Here is an 18,237-nt window from a genome sequence, read left to right as displayed (position 1 = left end):
CAAACCAACAAACAAATAAATAAATAAATAATGCCATGATCCCTTAACCAGAACTTAACTTAACCAGAACTTGAACTTAACCAGTACACATACATGTTTTAACCAAGAGCTTCACAAACATATAGAGTATACACACAGTATATCTTAGAAAAAAATCTTTACAGTTTTATAACCCAGATATATCAGTCGTCTTCCAAACACACACACACACACACACACACACACGCATAACACAGAGCAGAGTCCATTATCACACAAGGCTTTTTGTAATGGATTTCCTTGTTTTGCTTCAGTGAGAGGAAAGAGGAGGTGGTGGAGGGGAGAGAAGCCTTCTGTTGTTGTTATAAATCACCTGCTCGTTCTCTCACACCTCGCTCTCCCTCCCATGCCATCCCACAATGCAACCCTCCACCCGGCACACAATCAGCCCCAGGAACCCCCGAGAAAGACTCTTTCACTGCAGTCTCTCTCTCTCCCTCTCTTCCTCCTCGGAGGTTTCATTAACTTGCTCGTCACCTTTTCTGTTCTCTTTAAAGATTGCACGTTTTCGTTTTGATTTAAGACTTCTCGAAGGTCACACGTTTGAGCATAATCATGCACAGTTTTATTTGAGCAAACTTGAGGAAAATGAACAATTAGAAGTTTTTTGCATTAAGAAAATGTGTCAGTCAAGTAGGCTGTTTGTGCGTTTTCTTTACCTATTTTTAGTGATACTGTTAAGTTTTCTATTCAATGTAAATCGAGTTATGTTTTCTTTTCTGAGTGTATATAACTCACTTTCCTTCGGCCCATTTCCGGCTTTATCAAGGGGTCTCCACAGTTGAATGAACCATTTACAATCCTCAGTGCTGGGAAACAGTCACGCTCGTCCAATTTAGTTTAGGGAAAACCCACGCGTGGAGTAGCCATTGTATGGGGGAAAATCACATGAAGTATGTTAGGCAAATAACCACTTACCCCTGTGCCGCCTCATAACTTTACTTATTAGCCTACTTCAAGGACATATCGAAGTTGAAGTTTCGTAACATCTATTTTTAAGAGGTGGGTCGTTAGCGCAACGCTCCCCCCAACCAGGGGGCCAGGACATCCACATACAATTTAGCTTATCCAATTCACCTATAGCGCATGACTATGGACTTGTGGTAGGAAACCGGAGCACCTGATGAAAACCCACGGGAACACAGGGAGAACATGCAAACTCCAATGAAATGCCAACTGGCCCAGCCAGCGACCTACTTGCTGTAAGGTTACAGTGTTACCCTACTTAAGCTGTAGCCTATTTGTTTACAATGTTATACTTCCGATTAAAAAAAAAATTGTAATTACAAAATAAATAAATAATGTAATTATAATAAATTATATTTCTATTTCTCAAACCATTCGTTCATTTTCCTTCAGCTTATAGTTTCTATAATCCTATTCATCAGGGTTCGCCACAGTGGAATGAACCGCCAACATATCCGGCATATGTTTTACACAGAGGATGCCCGTCCAGCTGCAACCCAGTACTGGGAAACATCCATACACACTCACTCACTCTCGGTCAATTTAGTTTATTCAATTCACCTATAGTACATGTCTTTGGACTTGTGGGGAAAACCGGGAGCCCCCGGAGGAAACCCACACCAACACAGAGAGAACATGCAAACTCCACACAGAAATGCCAACTGACACAGCCGGGACTCAAACCAGCAACCTTCTTGCAGTGAGGCAACAGTGCTAACCACTGAGCCACCATGTCACCCTACTTACTTCTCAAACCATTTAGATACTTTAAGCTAATCTAAAAAATGTAACATAAAATACCTTTGCAATGACTTATTTTTAAGCATATGTCACATTTAAGATTGATATCAAATGGATGAAATGACAAGTTCATTTACAAACAATATCAACAGCAAACTTTCCTAAAAAAACACAATATAATGAATTAACTACTATCATTAATCAAATAAGCTTAGAAAATAACTGGATTGCAAATTTCTAAATATTTATAAATGTTGGAAAATATATTAGTTTTTACATAATTGTAATTATCTGATTAAATTATAACATTTAAAAATATATATACAATTAACTAAATGTATACATGTTGGTAGAACACTCAACTAAAACAAAACAAAATAATGTAGCAATGTAGCCATTTAAATGTCTGGTTTCAAATAAACTTTAGTTTATTAATTAATTATATGTAAATTTTTAATATTACATATAAACATGTAAATACTCAGCATACAAGTACACCCCTCACAAATCTATCTTTTAAATTCATATTTTTAATAGGAGGATATACAATATTATATTTGTTCATAAACATTATTCAGTCTTGAAGCCAAATCTGGAGCTTATTTAACAAAATAACTTGCGATAACGGTAAAAAAAAAAACCCAGTAGACCAAAATTATGTCATAGACAAATATTAAATACAAATAAAAAAAAAAAGAGGAAAAATCAAGCAAAAAAAAAAAAGAAAAAATTTGATGAAATTTTGTAGTTTGCATTTTTTTTTGCAATATTTTGCTTAAATTTAATTGTATTTTCTTTCAATTTCTAAGTATGTTTGGTGACTAAAATATTATTTTAATAAATGTATCTGTTTGATAAATCTGTTTTGTTTAAATGCACCAAAATACATTACCTATATTCACTGAGAAATTAATAAAAATATTAATTTAGATTATGTAGCACATTAAAACGCTTTACAGTTACATTATTAATTAAATATTTTAAATCTAGAATAACTCAAAACTAGATTTATCAAATGCTAAATTACAAATAACATTTGTCTGTGTGCACTTTTTTAAACCAGTCTCTTTCTCCAGGGGTTTTAGAGCTTTAACATGTTCGCTTATTCCCACAACAGGCCAGATTCTCCTCTGAAGCTCAGCACGGCCATCCAGAATCCTGTGCGACCTCTGAACTCCACCTGCTCAAAGCCCCAGCGCTGCACCTCTGCTATCACCTCCCGAATCTCCTCTCCTCTACAGTTCCTCATGTGGCCACTGACTCTCCTCGCTCTAGCCTGAGGCTGGGAAATCCTATTAGCCTTTACCATGAGAGAGAGCAGGAGACACATCATTAATTACACACACAAACCCACTCCTGACAGCGCCAAGCTTAATCAGCCACGACCATAAAACACACACACACACGCGCATGTATATACACACACCACAAATACACACACCCAGCACAGACACAAATGTGCACATAGACACAAACACACATGCACACACACTTCAGGCAAAAACACCAACACAAACACACACCATAGACACAAAGGCATGCAAACCAGACAAACACACACACCACATACAAAAAAACACACCACACCACAAAACTGCACACGCACTAAAGAAATAAACATGAACGCATACACACACACAAACCCATCAATAACACAAATGCGTACAAACTTCACAAACAGACACAAATGACAGCGCACACACATATATACACAGGTAGATACATAATGACACAATCTCACACATACAGTCACCACAGACAAAAACACACACCACAAACACATGCACACCAGACAGACACACCTCAGACATAATTTCATATACACACACACCACATACACACACATCAATAACACACACAAATGCATACACATACCACAAACACACACTTCAGACACAAACAACATCACACACTCACATATATACACATGTAGGTGAAACAAACTCACACATATACACACACACAAATGCAAACACATACTACAAACACACATATCACAGACACAAACAACAGCACAAACACATAGACAAACACAGACAGGCAGACACAAACTCACATATACACACACCACAGACCATAAAATCAAACACACACCACAAACACAAACTCGCACACACACCACAGGCACAAATCCATGAACAAATCATACACATTCAAAACACATGCAGAAAACACACACACAGCACAGACACAAACACGCACACAATCACCAGAGACACAAACACATGCATATAAACAAAGATAGGCTCAAACACACACTTATACACACAAGCGCAAACTTACGCATACAGACTGCCAGGCACACACTCTCCATGAACACACATATACTGAATACAAAGGCAGGCTCACACAAACACACTACCTGACAAAAGTCTTGCCGTCTATCCAATTTTAGGAACAACAAATACAGTTTTTCTTGATTGCTTTGATGCAGCCGTCAACTGAAACTCCACATTTTCAAAACGGTTAATACACAGGCCTAAACAGAGGCACTCATGGTCAAAATGACACATTTTGCTTGCAAAAATGCACATATTGAGTCAAAACATTTAAAATATTCAACAAAAGCTAGTGTTACCTTCACACAACACAACTTGCAAACAAGTATATGAGCTCTTTCAATTAATCATAACACAATGGACAACAAAATACAGAACTCAGTGTGAGTCAGTGCATCATTGCTTGCCATTGTAGCCTATTGCCAATGCCATTTGTTGTCTTTCTATTTAGGTTGTCAAATCTGCCTTTTTGCTAAGAATTGGATCCAGAATAAGAAATGCTTTGATTAAATTTATATTGAATTGACGACATTTTTCGAATTGTGAGTGAAAACTGAAATACTGTAAAAAAAAAAAAAAAAAAAAAAAACACAAAATTAATAAATTCTGTAAATATTAGAGAAAACACATGTAAATCAAAATAGTCAAATCTATTGGGAGTATAGGACATAGCCATTATTGACCTCCTCCATCCATGCTGTCACAGACCTTCCACCGTTTTTAATGTTTGCAGTCTGATTGCTAATTGAAGATTTGTGTGAAGGAGTGTCCAACCGGTGCTTCAGTGAATTCATACTGATCTTGGTAGTTTCTAATTGTTGGGAATTGATGGTATCTGTTTGGTTACCATAGCTAAAACAATGGAGCTTGGACTGCTTAAATGACAACTGTGTTAACTGTTTTGAAAAATGGTCGGGAAAATGTGTCAACTCAATGAGAAAGGGTTTACACATTTGCAAGACCTGTCTTCTGCTCTGCTGGGATAGTGATAATGAAAATGAAGTGGAACAGAGTTTATTTGACCAGGTCAAAGCAAACAAGAAAAACTGTAATAACCTAACTTCTAGTTGATCATTTAGTATCAAAAGTGGCTTATATGATAGGCAAAAGCGTCTAGATTACGCTTATTTTACCAAAATAAAATATGATCATGCCTTGATTTTTAGTTAGGACAGTAAGGTCTGACTTTGCTTAAGGACGATATCTATACTTTTACGGTATATAGTATATAAAGTCATGGTGCAGTGGAAAAATAATTAATATTGTGTATATAACTTCCATGTGCTTGGATCCATACATCTCTGAAAAGACTCAAATAACTTAATTAATTCATCTGGAATGGCAAAGAAAGCGTTCTTGCAGGACTTCCAGAGTTCATCAAGATTATTTGGATTCATCTTCAATGCCACCTCCATCTTTATCCAGACATGCTCAATAATGCTCATATCAGATGACTGGGCTGGCCAATACTGTTGCACCTTGGCCTTCGTGGCTGTCAGCAACTTTGATGTGGAGGCTGAAGTATGAGAAGGAGCGCTATCCTGCTGAAGAACTTGCCCTCTTCTGTGGTTTGTAATGTAATAGGCAGCACACATGTCTTGATACCTCAGGCTGTTGATGTTGCCATTCACTCTGCAGATCTGTAGCACACCCCATACCGAATGTAACTCCAAACCATGATTTTTCCTTCACCAAACTTGACTTATTTCTGTAAGAATTGTGGGTTTGTGCAGGTTCAAATAGGTCTTCTGCAGTATTTGTGATGATTGGAATGCAGTTCAACAGATGATTGATCAGAAAAATACCTTTTGCTACTTTTCCAAAGGATCAACTTGAAGTCGTTATTATTTGTTGCTCTTACAACTGGGCGTTATACTTGGCGTTTATTTTGTTTTGTTGTTTTAATTGTTCATTCTAGTTTTAAGGTTATTCACGTTCCACAACATAATTAGTTAATTCCAATAAATATGTTTTTTTTTATACCTGAGAGAAGAATATTGTCACCTCTATCCAGTTTTTAAACACTTCATTAATTGCTTACAGTTTAACTGAAGTTACGAGATGAGATGGGTATTACACTTAATGATCGTAGAGTTTCTATTTCTCAAAATATCTAATTACAAAATCTATTTTTAAAATTAGTGTGCATAGAGTCAACGATGAACCAAAAGCGGAATGTGGAAATTAAGAAATATTCATCTAAAACAGCATAAAAAAAATACAGTGGAAGGCAGCTGAGTGGCTTTTGTTATAAAACACAAAAGAGGCGACATGTACTCATGACACACCTTGCTTAGCAAATCATTGGCATTAATATTCAACCCACCCTACAGCTGTACAAAATACTACATGTGCATATTCACACTACTCATATTAATATGCATATTCAAGTGGGAAAAAATGGTTTGAGAACAGTAATATTACAAGAAAGATATTTATTTACTACAGGAAAAAGAGAGAGAGAAAAAAGAATCACAGTTTAAGAAAACTACTTCAGAAAAATATATTGCTCAAAAAACTAAAACAAGTTTAAAGCACTCAAGATTTCCTCTCAACAAAAAAAACACGGCTTTAACTCTAAAAGCCAAGAGGAAATCTGGAAGAATTCACATAAAAGGTGATTCATAGTGTTCTCATATAATGTGTCTATAGTGTCTTCCCATATTTTCAGCTGATACAAAATTGCAAGTGAGACAAACAATATGGAGGAAAGTGAACACGCTCCCGAAATGGCTTTTTTCACATCCAAGTGCGCCCTCACGCGGTCACCCACATTAATGCTCTAAAACAAAGTGTGTGAGCGCTTCTTTCACAGCTTAAACAAATTATGAATAATATAACATACACGGGTCGTTTAATAAATCGTTGGTATACATTTTAGGCAAAAAGAAGGATACGCAAACGAAAATATGTCTACGGAATACTTCAGCAGGCCTACGAGCAGAATGCTAACGATGTCAAAACGCATTTTGCTTTTACATTACTTAAGTCAACAATAGTGACGATTTGTCACTCATTTTATACTAGTCGCAAGGTTATTGTATATTCTAGTATTGGTATGTAAAATAGGACATAAATGTAGCACGTCTCACATCGGCTCTTTCGGATACTACCAAACCATATAACAGTTTAAACAGCAAGCTACATGTAAACTTTATTTAAACCTGCACTTACCTTAGGTTTACATTTGCATATATTTATGTATGAATATGTCTAATTCTATTCACATTTTAAGAAAACACAAGTTTGTGTAAGGGTTTACTTAAAGGGATAATTCACCCCAAACCCTTCACTTGTTGTAAACCTGTTTGGGTTTCATTCCTCTGTTGAACACAGAGGGCATTTTTGGAAACAGATCCACTGCCATTCATTGTAGGAAAAACAAATACTATGGATGTCAATAGTTCCTGGTTTCCAGCTTTCTTCAAAAAAAATCTTTCGAGTTCAACAGAATAAAGAAACCCAAAAATGGTTTTCAAAGTATAACATTTGTAAGAACTTATCATAAAATCAAAAACAATAATAATGATTAATCCACTGCACGTCTAATATAAGATTTACAATGTTATTTTGCTGCTCACATTGTCTTGAAACTCAACTTTTTTTTTTTTTAAAGCAGTTTAAGCTGCAGATCAGGTCAACTTCAATAATAACAAATCAAATGCAAACAGTGATTAAAAATCACAGTTATAATTTTGAGCAGTCAGCACGGTAAATTAAGGGGTTGTGCTTAAAACACACATTAAATACTGCCTGTTTTAAGTTTCTGCCTTTTAGTAATAAAACTAAAACCAAAACCAAAACCTAGATGCTGTAAACACCACCTGTTAAAACCTCCCAAATATGTTATGTAGAATACTTACTAGTACAGGCCGCAGTGTGCAAGCGCATCTAAATTACATAAGGGTATTTTTCTCTATAAAGACAATGGAGTGTGGTGGAGTGCCATGAAACTAGAAACTAGTACTCAAATGTTTTTACTGCGTCTTTTTGCTTTTGTGGGTGTGGACTGGACCACTTTGGTTTTCCTCCGCAACACTCTCCTGTCAACCACTGGAGGCTCTTCCTCTTCTTCTTCTGAACTGTGTTCAACAGCTTCATCTTCTTCTGTGCTCGCCTTCTCATCAGTGCTTGTGAGTTTTTCCTCCTCTTCTTCATCATCAAACTCATCACTGATTTCCTGTATGATCACAGCTTTTCTCAGTCTATTAGATGTTCGCTTGGGTGTTGGTGGAACAGGTTTGCAAATTCCTCCTCGAAGAACTCGAACCCCAATAGGAGAATCTTGAATTTTATCTGAGCTTTTTCCTTCCTCATCATCATCTTCTGTGGTGGCGGTTTCCTCCCCTTCTTTTTGTTCATGTTTGTCTTCACCTTCAGGCAGTTTTTCCTCCTCGTTTTCAGAGTCCTCCGTGCCAGGTTGACTTTCCTGAGTCTCAAGTGGCTCATCGGAGATGGTTTCATCTTCTTTGTTCACAGCTGGTTCATTGGTTTCTTCAATAGGAGATTCAGTGGATTCGTCCATTGAAGCTTCTTGTTCTGGAGCGACTGGTTCATCTGAAGCCTCATTGTCTTGCAAAGAGGAAACACACTCAACCAGGTTAGTTAAAAGGACTGGAACCTCAGGTGGATGATCAGAGTCCTCAGTTTCATCAACTGCAGAAGCTGCTTCCTCTTCAACTGCAGAAGCTGCTTCCTCTTCAACTGCAGAAGCTGCTTCCTCTTCCACTGCAGAAGCTGCTTCCTCTTCAACTGCAGAAGCTGCTTCCTCTTCCACTGCAGAAACTGCTTCATCTTCAACTGCAGAAGCTACTTTATCTTCAACTGCAGAAACTGCTACATCTTCAACTGCAGAAGTTGCCTCCTCTTCAGCTACAGAAGCTGCTTCATCTTCCACTAAAGAAGCTGCTTCCTTTTCAGCTATAGAAACTGCTTCCTCTTCCCGTTTCTGCTCAAGTTCCCCTTCATCTTCAACTAGAGGAGAGACTTCTGCCTCTGCTTCTTGTCTTTCTTCTGTAACACGTTCTTGGTCCATCTGCTCCACTGCTTCCACAGACTCATCGGGAGTGTTAATAATGTCATCCTTCACAGAACAAACAACATAATGATAAATCTGTTCGGTTTTAGAGGAATTGTAGTATAGTGACATTTAAAACACATTTTATTCATTATTTATTTGTTTCTTTTTTTTAATTCTCCTGTTAAGGAACAATTCCTTAAAATACAATAACACTTTGTGATCAGGATGCATTAACTAATATTAGTAAATGTAATTACAAAGATGATCTGAATAAACTGAAAATAATCAACAATACTTGAACAGCATTTACTAATGGTAGTTAATGCTAATTTCAACTTGTGCTTCATAGCAATAATCAAAGCACTATGAGTTAAATCATACAGGATAATGTATTCTTTATTCTGTGGTAACAACTGGCTGTACATGATCTTGCTTATTACATGCTATATTCAACAAACCTAAACAATTAGAAACAAAATATTAAATGGGAGTTGCAATAATTTACTAGCTCTTTAATTCAATGTAAAGCTCGCCAAAAAATGTCTTAAATGGTTTGATGCGGCAAACACTATCTTATTTGTATTTGTGTTTTCACCATTACCAGTTTCAAGGTAAACCACAGTAAATGTTCTGATAGTTAGTGTCAGGGTTTCCAATTTTTAGTGAACTTTTACAAACTAATTGTGAGAGGAGCATGTGATATGATTGTTCGTGGCTGGCCTCTCATCTGTATTCTGCAACAATCCCACCACATTAGTTCAAGCTTGCAATAAATAGGCCCATTTCACCCTACTGCCTGATCTTTGTTTTGGAAGAATCCCTCCTTTCACCCCATCTTCTCCTTTTTCTCCCTTTACCAGGAGGAGCTCTTAAGACCTACCTGACAGTCATTTACAGACAACTATACTGGAAGACTATACTGGGGAAAAAATGGCATTGCAATATTTTGCTTCTCTGCTCTATGTATTGCGATATGAATATTTTCACAAAATGACTGTGTTTGAAAAGAATTCAGAATTTTACATTAATTGGTTTGATTTATTGAGAGGGCATCTGCATAAAATGTACAAAATTTAAAAAAGATAAATGCATAATAATATGAATTAAATGGCCTGCACGGTGGCGCAGTGGGTAGCAGGATCGCCTCACAGCAAGAAGGTTGCTAATTTGAGTCTCGGCTGGGTCAGTTGCAATTTCTGTGTGGAGTTTGCATGTTCTCTTCGTGTTCGCTTGAGTTTCCTCCGGGTGCTCTGGTTTTCCTCACAAGTCCAAAGACATGCACTATATGTACACTGGGTAGGCTAAATTGTCCATAGTGTAAGTGTGTGAATGAGTGTGTATGGATTTTTCACAGTGATGGGTTGCAACTGGAATTAGCAGCTGGATAAGTTGGTGGTTCATTACGCTGTTGCGACTGCAGATTAATACAGGGACTAAGCCAAAAAGAATATAAATGAATATAAAATAAAGCACAGATAAAAACTAAATAAGCATCGCTTCATGGTTTTCGGTGGAGTCTAACAATATCTACTTACAGAAATTAAATAATCAAATAAAAAAGAAAATGATATAGTCTTCATTGTATAGATAATTAAACAATTCATCTTTGCTAAACTTATTCATTTCTTGTGTCCAAATGGTTTAAATCAACTTGAAATTGCTTGACATCTTGTGATGTGAATATTGCAGATTACCACAATGTGATATTGATGCTGAAATTGTATATTGTGCAGCCCTAAAGCATATATCTCTGAAGAACTATTGGGACACTATAAACTGGAGTAATCGCTATACACTGGAGACATCTCAAGAATAAACTGCCAATTGAAGTACATTAAAAGAGAACATTTTACTTTTAAATAGTAATAATATTTAACCTTTTTACTGTATTTTGGTCAAATGAATACAGCCTTTTTGAGTGTAAAAACACTGACTCATAAATAGTAATGTGTGCCGCTTAAATCATGCAGCAGCACAGCACTGACCTTAAAATCGAACTAAATTATTTACCTGTGCATCTCTATCTGCCTCCATCTCTTCATCAGCACCATTTTGGATGGCAGCTTCTGCCTCTAGTGGGAGCTCTTGGTTGACTGGTTCATCTTCTGCGTTTGCTGACCTCTCGTTTTCATCTTCGTGACTCTCACTCATTTCTCCATTGACTTCTGCCACCTTTACAGACAGACAGAGAACTTGATTATCTATAATCTGGCTGTGTGGAATATTTGTATGTGTGAATTGGCATAAAATTTGCACCTCTGGCACATGAACAAACATGCAGTTTTATGAACTGCAGCATAATTTGCATTGGCAACTGTTGTAATCCAGCTTGTTTGTCCACATTCTCAAATGATGAAAAAATAGTGCCAGATGCCTCGTCACTTACCAGAATTTCAGTTTCTGCAACAGAGGCCACTGAGGTCACAACAAACTCCTCCTGGAGTGAGTTTTTTTCAACTTCTTGGCCTTGTTCTCCACTTTCTCCATCTGTGTGTTCTTTGGTCTCAGGTACTGCATCAGGATCAGTCTCTGCTTCTGGTTCGACCAATCTAAAGCCATGAAAAGGCAGATAATAAGGTAATACAGTCAGGTTGCATTTCTGCCCACTGAAGCTGATACTTCTGAACGTTCCACATCTGCACATTCATGCATTTTGCACACTCCCTAGACACCTATGGACATTTATTCAAATTCACACATACCCTGATCATATATTGTGTAAGTTTGAGTGTGCTCCATGCAGGTGAGTGGGCTAGACAAACCACCTGTACGATACGCTTTCCTCTCTATGCACCGGCCACTTTATTAGAAACACTTCTATGTTTTCTACTACATAGTTATATTCTTCATATCTAAAGTTTTAATTTTTTATATTGGTTCTTATTTTGTCTACTTATAACTACTTTGTCTATATCTAAATTTTTCTGTGTTTTTACTAATTTTTATACTTCATAATTTAGATTCTTATTGATATTATTTTTAAAAAAAAATTAAGGTCACGGGCAGTTGTATAAGCATTTTACTGCATATTGTACCGTGTATTTGTGAAAAAATAAAATTTGAATCTCAAAAACAAATCATCCTACCACAAACTTATGAAGAAGTTTTTAACAGCAATAATATAAGCCAAGTCTAAATTAAAATAATAGAAAGATGCCATCACAGGGATGAATAACATTTTAAAATATATCAAAATATAAGCCAACATTGTATTTATAAAAATAGTAAATATTACACAGTTTTACAATTATTACCATACTGTTGCTCCAATAAATGTATTCATAGTGATAAAAAAACTAAAACAAAACATTACAGACCCCAAACTTTTGAATGGAAGTGTATTATGATCTAACACTAAAAATGTATTGCTCTTTGTTTAATGTTTTAATCTGCCTTAACGTTTCAAAATATAGCATTAGTTAGTGTATTATGAACAAATTTCTAATTTATAACATTATATTTGAAACTAGCAATGACATATAATAAATGCTGTAAAACGGTTCATTCCTAATTAACTTCACTAACTTTACTACAAAGTTTTTCTAGGTAGTTTCAAAGGTGTTCTGGGGTCCATTCTTTATACGTGTATTACTCGATTAGCTGGATTTGGTTATTGATGATTTGACACGATCCAGGATCATTTCATTCTTCAAAACTCATCCAAGAGTTGTCATAGCAACAGGTCTGGTAGCGCAAATCTGCTCAGGAGCAGGCATATTTCATATAAACAGGATTAGATTGGGTCATTTCAAGCAAAGGTAATACTGAAAGTATGCTCTGAAAGCTGATTTTTTTTTACAGTAGTAGTTATATACACTTGGGAAAATAGTAAATAGTTAAAAAAAATTAAAAATAATATACATATATATACAGGGCTTGACATTAACTTTTTTGATCACCACCCACTGTGGCTAGTAGATTTCCAACATTACTAGGCACTTGCCATTTTCACTAGCCATAATTTTTTTCTTGGAAAATATATTGTATAAATATATTTGTATTATTAAATGTGACTTTGACATGCTAAAATGACTTGATTTAGATGGTGTTGTCCACATGCCTCCTCATTTATTTAATTTATTTCTGTTTGCGTGTGTTGTGTGTGAGCTTGCTCGCTGTGTATGAGCAAATGGGTTGTGTCGCATTGCATTTGCTTTTTATTTCACATGACTTTTTTAGGGCTCAAAATTAAGTATTTACCAAATTTATCTCTGACTACACTGAAAATAAATAAATATTTTTTAGCCACATCTTTTAAATTTGTCAACTTTTTCCATTCTAATTTTTTCAGTGTACATTAGTGTGGGTCACTCCTTCAGTTTATTAAATGATTTTATATCCCATTTTATTCTTTTAGTACTTATTAATCAACAATTTAGTATTAGACAGGGTGTAATGTTATTTTAAAAGCCCATCTTTTACTTTATTATGCACTTTTCTGAGTGGTACATCAGTAAACCCTATAGTTACTGTGATTTCAGATTTCCTCTAAAAGCTATCAGTAAATGAGGTGTTTTATGTGAGGGCTTTTAGAGACCTGTTGATTTTTTCAGGTCGGTTCTCCCCAGCAATCTCTTCTGGTTCTTCACGTGGCCTTTTCTTGTGTTTGTGTTCACTGCTTCGCGTGCGTGTGGAAATGGGAAGGTCATTGATTTCTACAGCAAGAAAAAAAAAGAAAAGTTTTACACCCACTTAATTCACCTCTCTGAATAAGCAAGAAAAAATGCACAAAAATCCAAACCTTCTGCTACTTTTCGATGTTTGACAACCACCACTTCTTCCTGTAAAACAATTGATGAAAAAACACTAAAGCATTTCACTCTAACCAGTTAAAAGGTTAACAGCTTCTATTAAAATACATACAAAATATTATTTTACATTAAGTGCAACAATGAGGGCATTTTCTAAATATGCTGGTCTGTGGATTGCCTGAATGTATAGCTTTATCCACCAGAAATCATTCAAGCGTTCTCAACAAATAAATGTTATATTAAATAGTTATTAAAAAATTAACTGAAAAAAATTTTTGCATTATTGCAGGAATAAATTGAAGTTTGGTCTCGAAGTTAAAGGGATCGTTCACCCCAAAATTCAAATTCAGCCATCATTTCCAATCCTGATTGAGTTTCTCTTATTTTATTAAATAGAACAGAAGATGTTTTGAACAATTCTGAAATCCTGTAACAACTGACTTCTATAGTTTTTTTGTTTTTTTTTACTATGGAAGTCAGAGGTTAAAGTTTATTTTTAGCATTATTCAAAGCATCTTCTTTTGTGTTTAACAGAAGAAATTAATTCATAAAGGTTTGGAACCACGTGAAGATGAGTTAATAGTAAGTAAATTTACAATTTTGGGTCAGCTATTCTTTTAATCTCCATACTGCTGAAGTATTGCAGCTAAAATATTTCAATTTGTAGAGAGGATCTTCAGAGTTACCGTGATGTCCAGGCTCTCCTCGGTCATCTCCACCTCATTAACCTCTCCGTTTTTGCTTTCCTCTGCTGCCCATGAGCTGTGGTTGCCTGTATGAACATTAACAAAACATCTAATATCTAACCTATAAATATACTAAAAGCAGTCAACTTGTAATGAGATATAGAGGTAAATGCTGCCATTTTGAGAAGTAAATCTATAGTAACTGTGACTAATAGCATTTAAGGAGTTAAAACACTTACATTGCAGTATCATGGAGCCAAGTTTGGTTGCTATTTTGACTTTCTGGTAGGGGCCTCCAACTCCTTCCACCTCCCAGAGCAGGTCCACATCAGCTGGGTATCTCCTCAAGTACTGACTGCACACTGGAGCACAGATATTACTTACTCTTTATGCTTTCTTCATACATATTTTTACTTTGTAAGATAATTTTATATAAAAGTAAATCATAATAATGCATATGTACAGCGTATATACAGTTGAAGTCAAAATTATTTGCCCTCAATATTAGCATATACTGTAAATAGATTTAATTACAAGAGTAGAGTTCAATTAGTAAAAATGGCTTTGAAAAGTCTCACAAGGGCTGCATTTATTGAATAAAAATATATCCAAAGCACTAATATTGTAAAATATTATTGTAATCTCAAAAACCTTTTTTCCTTTTCAAAAATTAGTGTGTTTCAAAGCTGAAGTACTTCGGTAACTCTAGCAAACTGGCATTTAAATCTACGAATAAGTGAAGCAGATTTCTTACCCCTTTGCATTGCCGTTGTTAAAGGGTATTTCAAGCCCAGCTCATCATCTTTAAAAGAGTCCACAAAGTCCTCCAGCATCTGCAAGCCATGACCGTTGCTGCGTTGACTTTTCCGCACAAATATAGAGTCCATGACTGGAAGTAAGTAGCACTGGCTCACAAAACTATTACACAAGCTACCTGTAGAAGAACAAAAAAAATTGATTATTAAATATAATAATGAATTATAGTTGTAACCTGTGGCCCACAAAAAAACATGCTTTGGGAAATTATGATGACATACTATAGATCAAAACTATGACGTGCTTTTGTATGAAGTGTGAATTATGATACAAAATGAAACCTTTGGATTAAAAAAAAAAACAAAATAAGATATTTATAATTAAGACAAGTTAAAATCGAGATACTTAAGATGAAAAAGACAATAAAAAGTAACACAAAAAGTTAGATTTTGTAAATCGATATTATTTAAATATCTAACTGATAATTGTATATACAGTTAAAGTCAGATATATAAGCCCCCTTTGATTTATGATTTTTTTTTTTTTACCTTTTTTAAAATATTTCCCAATTGTTGTTTAACAGAGCAAGGAAATTTTCACAGTTTGTCTGATAATATTTTTCTTCTGGAGAAAGTCGTATTTGTTTTATTTCGGCTAGAAAAATTTTTTTTTAAAAACATTTTAAGGTCAAAATTATTAGCCCCTTTAAGCTATTTTTTTCTATAGTTTACAGAACAAACCATCATTATACAGTAACTTGCCTAATTACCCTAACCTGCCTAGTTAAACTAATTACCCTAGTTAAGCCTTTAAATGTCACTTTAAGCTGTATAGACGTGTCTTGAAAAATATCTAGTCAAATATTATGTACTGTCATCATGGCAAAGATAAAACAAATCATTTATTAGAAATGAGTTATTAAAAATATTATGTTTAGAAACAAAAAAAAACTTCTCTCCATTAAACAGAAAATGGGGGAAAAACTGGTGGGGGGGTGGGCTAATAATTCTTACGTGAACTGTATATATAAAATTATAATATGTACAAAAGTTTCAAATTGTATGAGAATATAAAAAGTGAAAGTGGAGATACTGATAAAAACTTCAAATTATGACATTCTGAACAACAAGAAGATGAAATATTAAAATGTTGAGATACTTCAGACACAATTTTTATTTAATCAGAAGTTTTTTTGTTTTAACTGACCTCTTATTTTATGATTTTGAATATGAGACACGGTCTCATCTTAATTGTAAAAGTGAACATAAGCTGCCATTCATTATTGATAGAATATTTTCCTAACTCTATTAAATATTTTATTGATACTACTATTACTACTACTATAATACTTATAATAACAATAATAGTAATAATAATAATAATAATAATAAACATTTTCATTATAATATATATATATATATATATATATATATATATATATATATATATATATATAGTGGTTTTGAATTTACAGCCTTTTTGTACTAGAACTTCTGTATCGCTGGCATTTTTCATGATGCATCAATGGCATATATGCACACTGACTTTTAATTTCAGTCAGCCAGCCCCAGGGCCACCAGTTAATTGCCACCCCATACAAAATCTCTGTGTTTAAGATCTGATTTCCGTAAAAAACAGCGATCTTCACTGCCTGGCTAAGATGTGATATAAAGTGGGTATCAGACCAAACAATAAGCACTGCATTATATTATATTTTTCCATGCCATGTCTTTAAAATATGGAAATTAGTTTTACCCCAGTATTTTCAATGGAATTTCAGTGTTAGCCTGCTGCTAATGGTGGCGCCTGCATTTAAATGGTCTTTCGTCTCTTTTTGCACTTTAACAACCAAATGAATGCTTAAGTCTGTTCATCTGACTATATTTGAATTACATTACAACATCGATGCTGTAAAAAGAACCTTGTGAAATTAAAAATTGTCACAAAGCTTTCACTGGAAGTTCATCATTGGCTGAAAAACACTAGATGTGCATATAGCCCATTGCAACCCTGCAATCTCTCATCTGCAAGTCACTTTGGATAAAAGAGTCTGCTAATGAATGTGTAATCGTACTAACCAAGATCTGTATTTCTAGGCCACATCTTACAAGCAAGACAAGGCCTAGCTTCATATCTCGCTCATCCTTTAATGAAGACACTGTAGATTGCTTTATAAATATCTCACACAGAAGGCAGAATGAGCAATACCAGACTCTGCTGGGAGAAGGACTGACCTTTACATTTGACCGAGTAGAAGCCCACTGCCTCTCCATTCTTCCAGAGGATTTTGGCAAAGACGTCTTCTTCATGGCAGAGGAAAGGCACCTCATTAGTGCCCATTTCCATCGTCCGGTAAATAATGCGGTTCAGTACATATAAGACTATCCTCTCGCCAACAGATCGTACCTGCCGAAATATAATCATGAAGAAAAACTTGTGTTTTAGAAACATTAATTTGATAGTGATTTCCCAGGGTTTCAAGTCACTATGTAAGAGAAGTAACAACAGATCATTTCATGTGGATTGTGAAAAGGAAAACAAGTGCTAATATCAATCATTTGTAGATTAGATAAAAGAATGGGTCTTAAATTCACCCAAACATGAACATTTCTTTTATCCATCTGATATGAAAGGCACTCAAGATAAATAGATGGAACTGTGCACTGTGGTGATCCATAAAATGCAACGTTACCCACATAGCAAAATTTCTCTGGCCCAGCTCTGGCCCACACAATCAGGTTTTGCTTGGCCCACATGCCGCAGTGAATTATGGTACATGACTGGACCAAATCTGGCTTCCAGACAAGGGCCAAACACAGACCATATCTGGGCCAAGTCTCAGCCAAGTTAATAACTCATAACTGGGCCTGAACTGGGCCAGATAGGTTGGTGTGTCACGATTGCAATGAAATTGATAAACCCATGGAGTGATGCGCTTTAGTCACACTCTGGGCATGCTTTTTCTCAAAGTGACCTGATAGGTAGAATTTTTTTTCTTT

At 35.3% G+C, this 18,237-nt stretch overlaps 1 protein-coding gene across 2 annotated transcripts in view; it reads right to left on the bottom strand.

Moving 5' to 3' along the window:
• Window positions 1–6,445: 6,445 nt before the first annotated feature.
• Window positions 6,446–18,237, bottom strand: part of fam169ab (family with sequence similarity 169 member Ab) — a 30,496-nt gene continuing 18,704 nt past the window's right edge. The window contains exons 5-13 of one of the 2 annotated variants that reach the window (XR_012396678.1): window positions 17,473–17,644; window positions 15,237–15,416; window positions 14,722–14,844; window positions 14,483–14,568; window positions 13,787–13,826; window positions 13,583–13,700; window positions 11,432–11,594; window positions 9,500–11,217; window positions 6,446–9,446 (exon numbers count right to left, since the gene is read on the bottom strand). Coding sequence is in view for 1 of the 2 variants with exons in the window: in XM_021473404.3 (XP_021329079.2) it covers window positions 7,993–9,108; window positions 11,056–11,217; window positions 11,432–11,594; window positions 13,583–13,700; window positions 13,787–13,826; window positions 14,483–14,568; window positions 14,722–14,844; window positions 15,237–15,416; window positions 17,473–17,644 (2,160 nt within the window). In the remaining variant the exon portion in view is untranslated. The remainder of the gene's footprint in view (window positions 9,447–9,499; window positions 11,218–11,431; window positions 11,595–13,582; window positions 13,701–13,786; window positions 13,827–14,482; window positions 14,569–14,721; window positions 14,845–15,236; window positions 15,417–17,472; window positions 17,645–18,237) is intronic. The other variant, XM_021473404.3, reaches the window with a different exon arrangement.

The sequence above is a fragment of the Danio rerio genome, chromosome 21 (assembly GCF_049306965.1).
Source record: "Danio rerio strain Tuebingen ecotype United States chromosome 21, GRCz12tu, whole genome shotgun sequence".
NCBI classification, from domain to species: Eukaryota; Metazoa; Chordata; class Actinopteri; order Cypriniformes; family Danionidae; genus Danio; species Danio rerio.
Note: the sequence above shows the minus strand (reverse complement) of the source record. Positions and strands in the feature narration are given on the sequence as shown.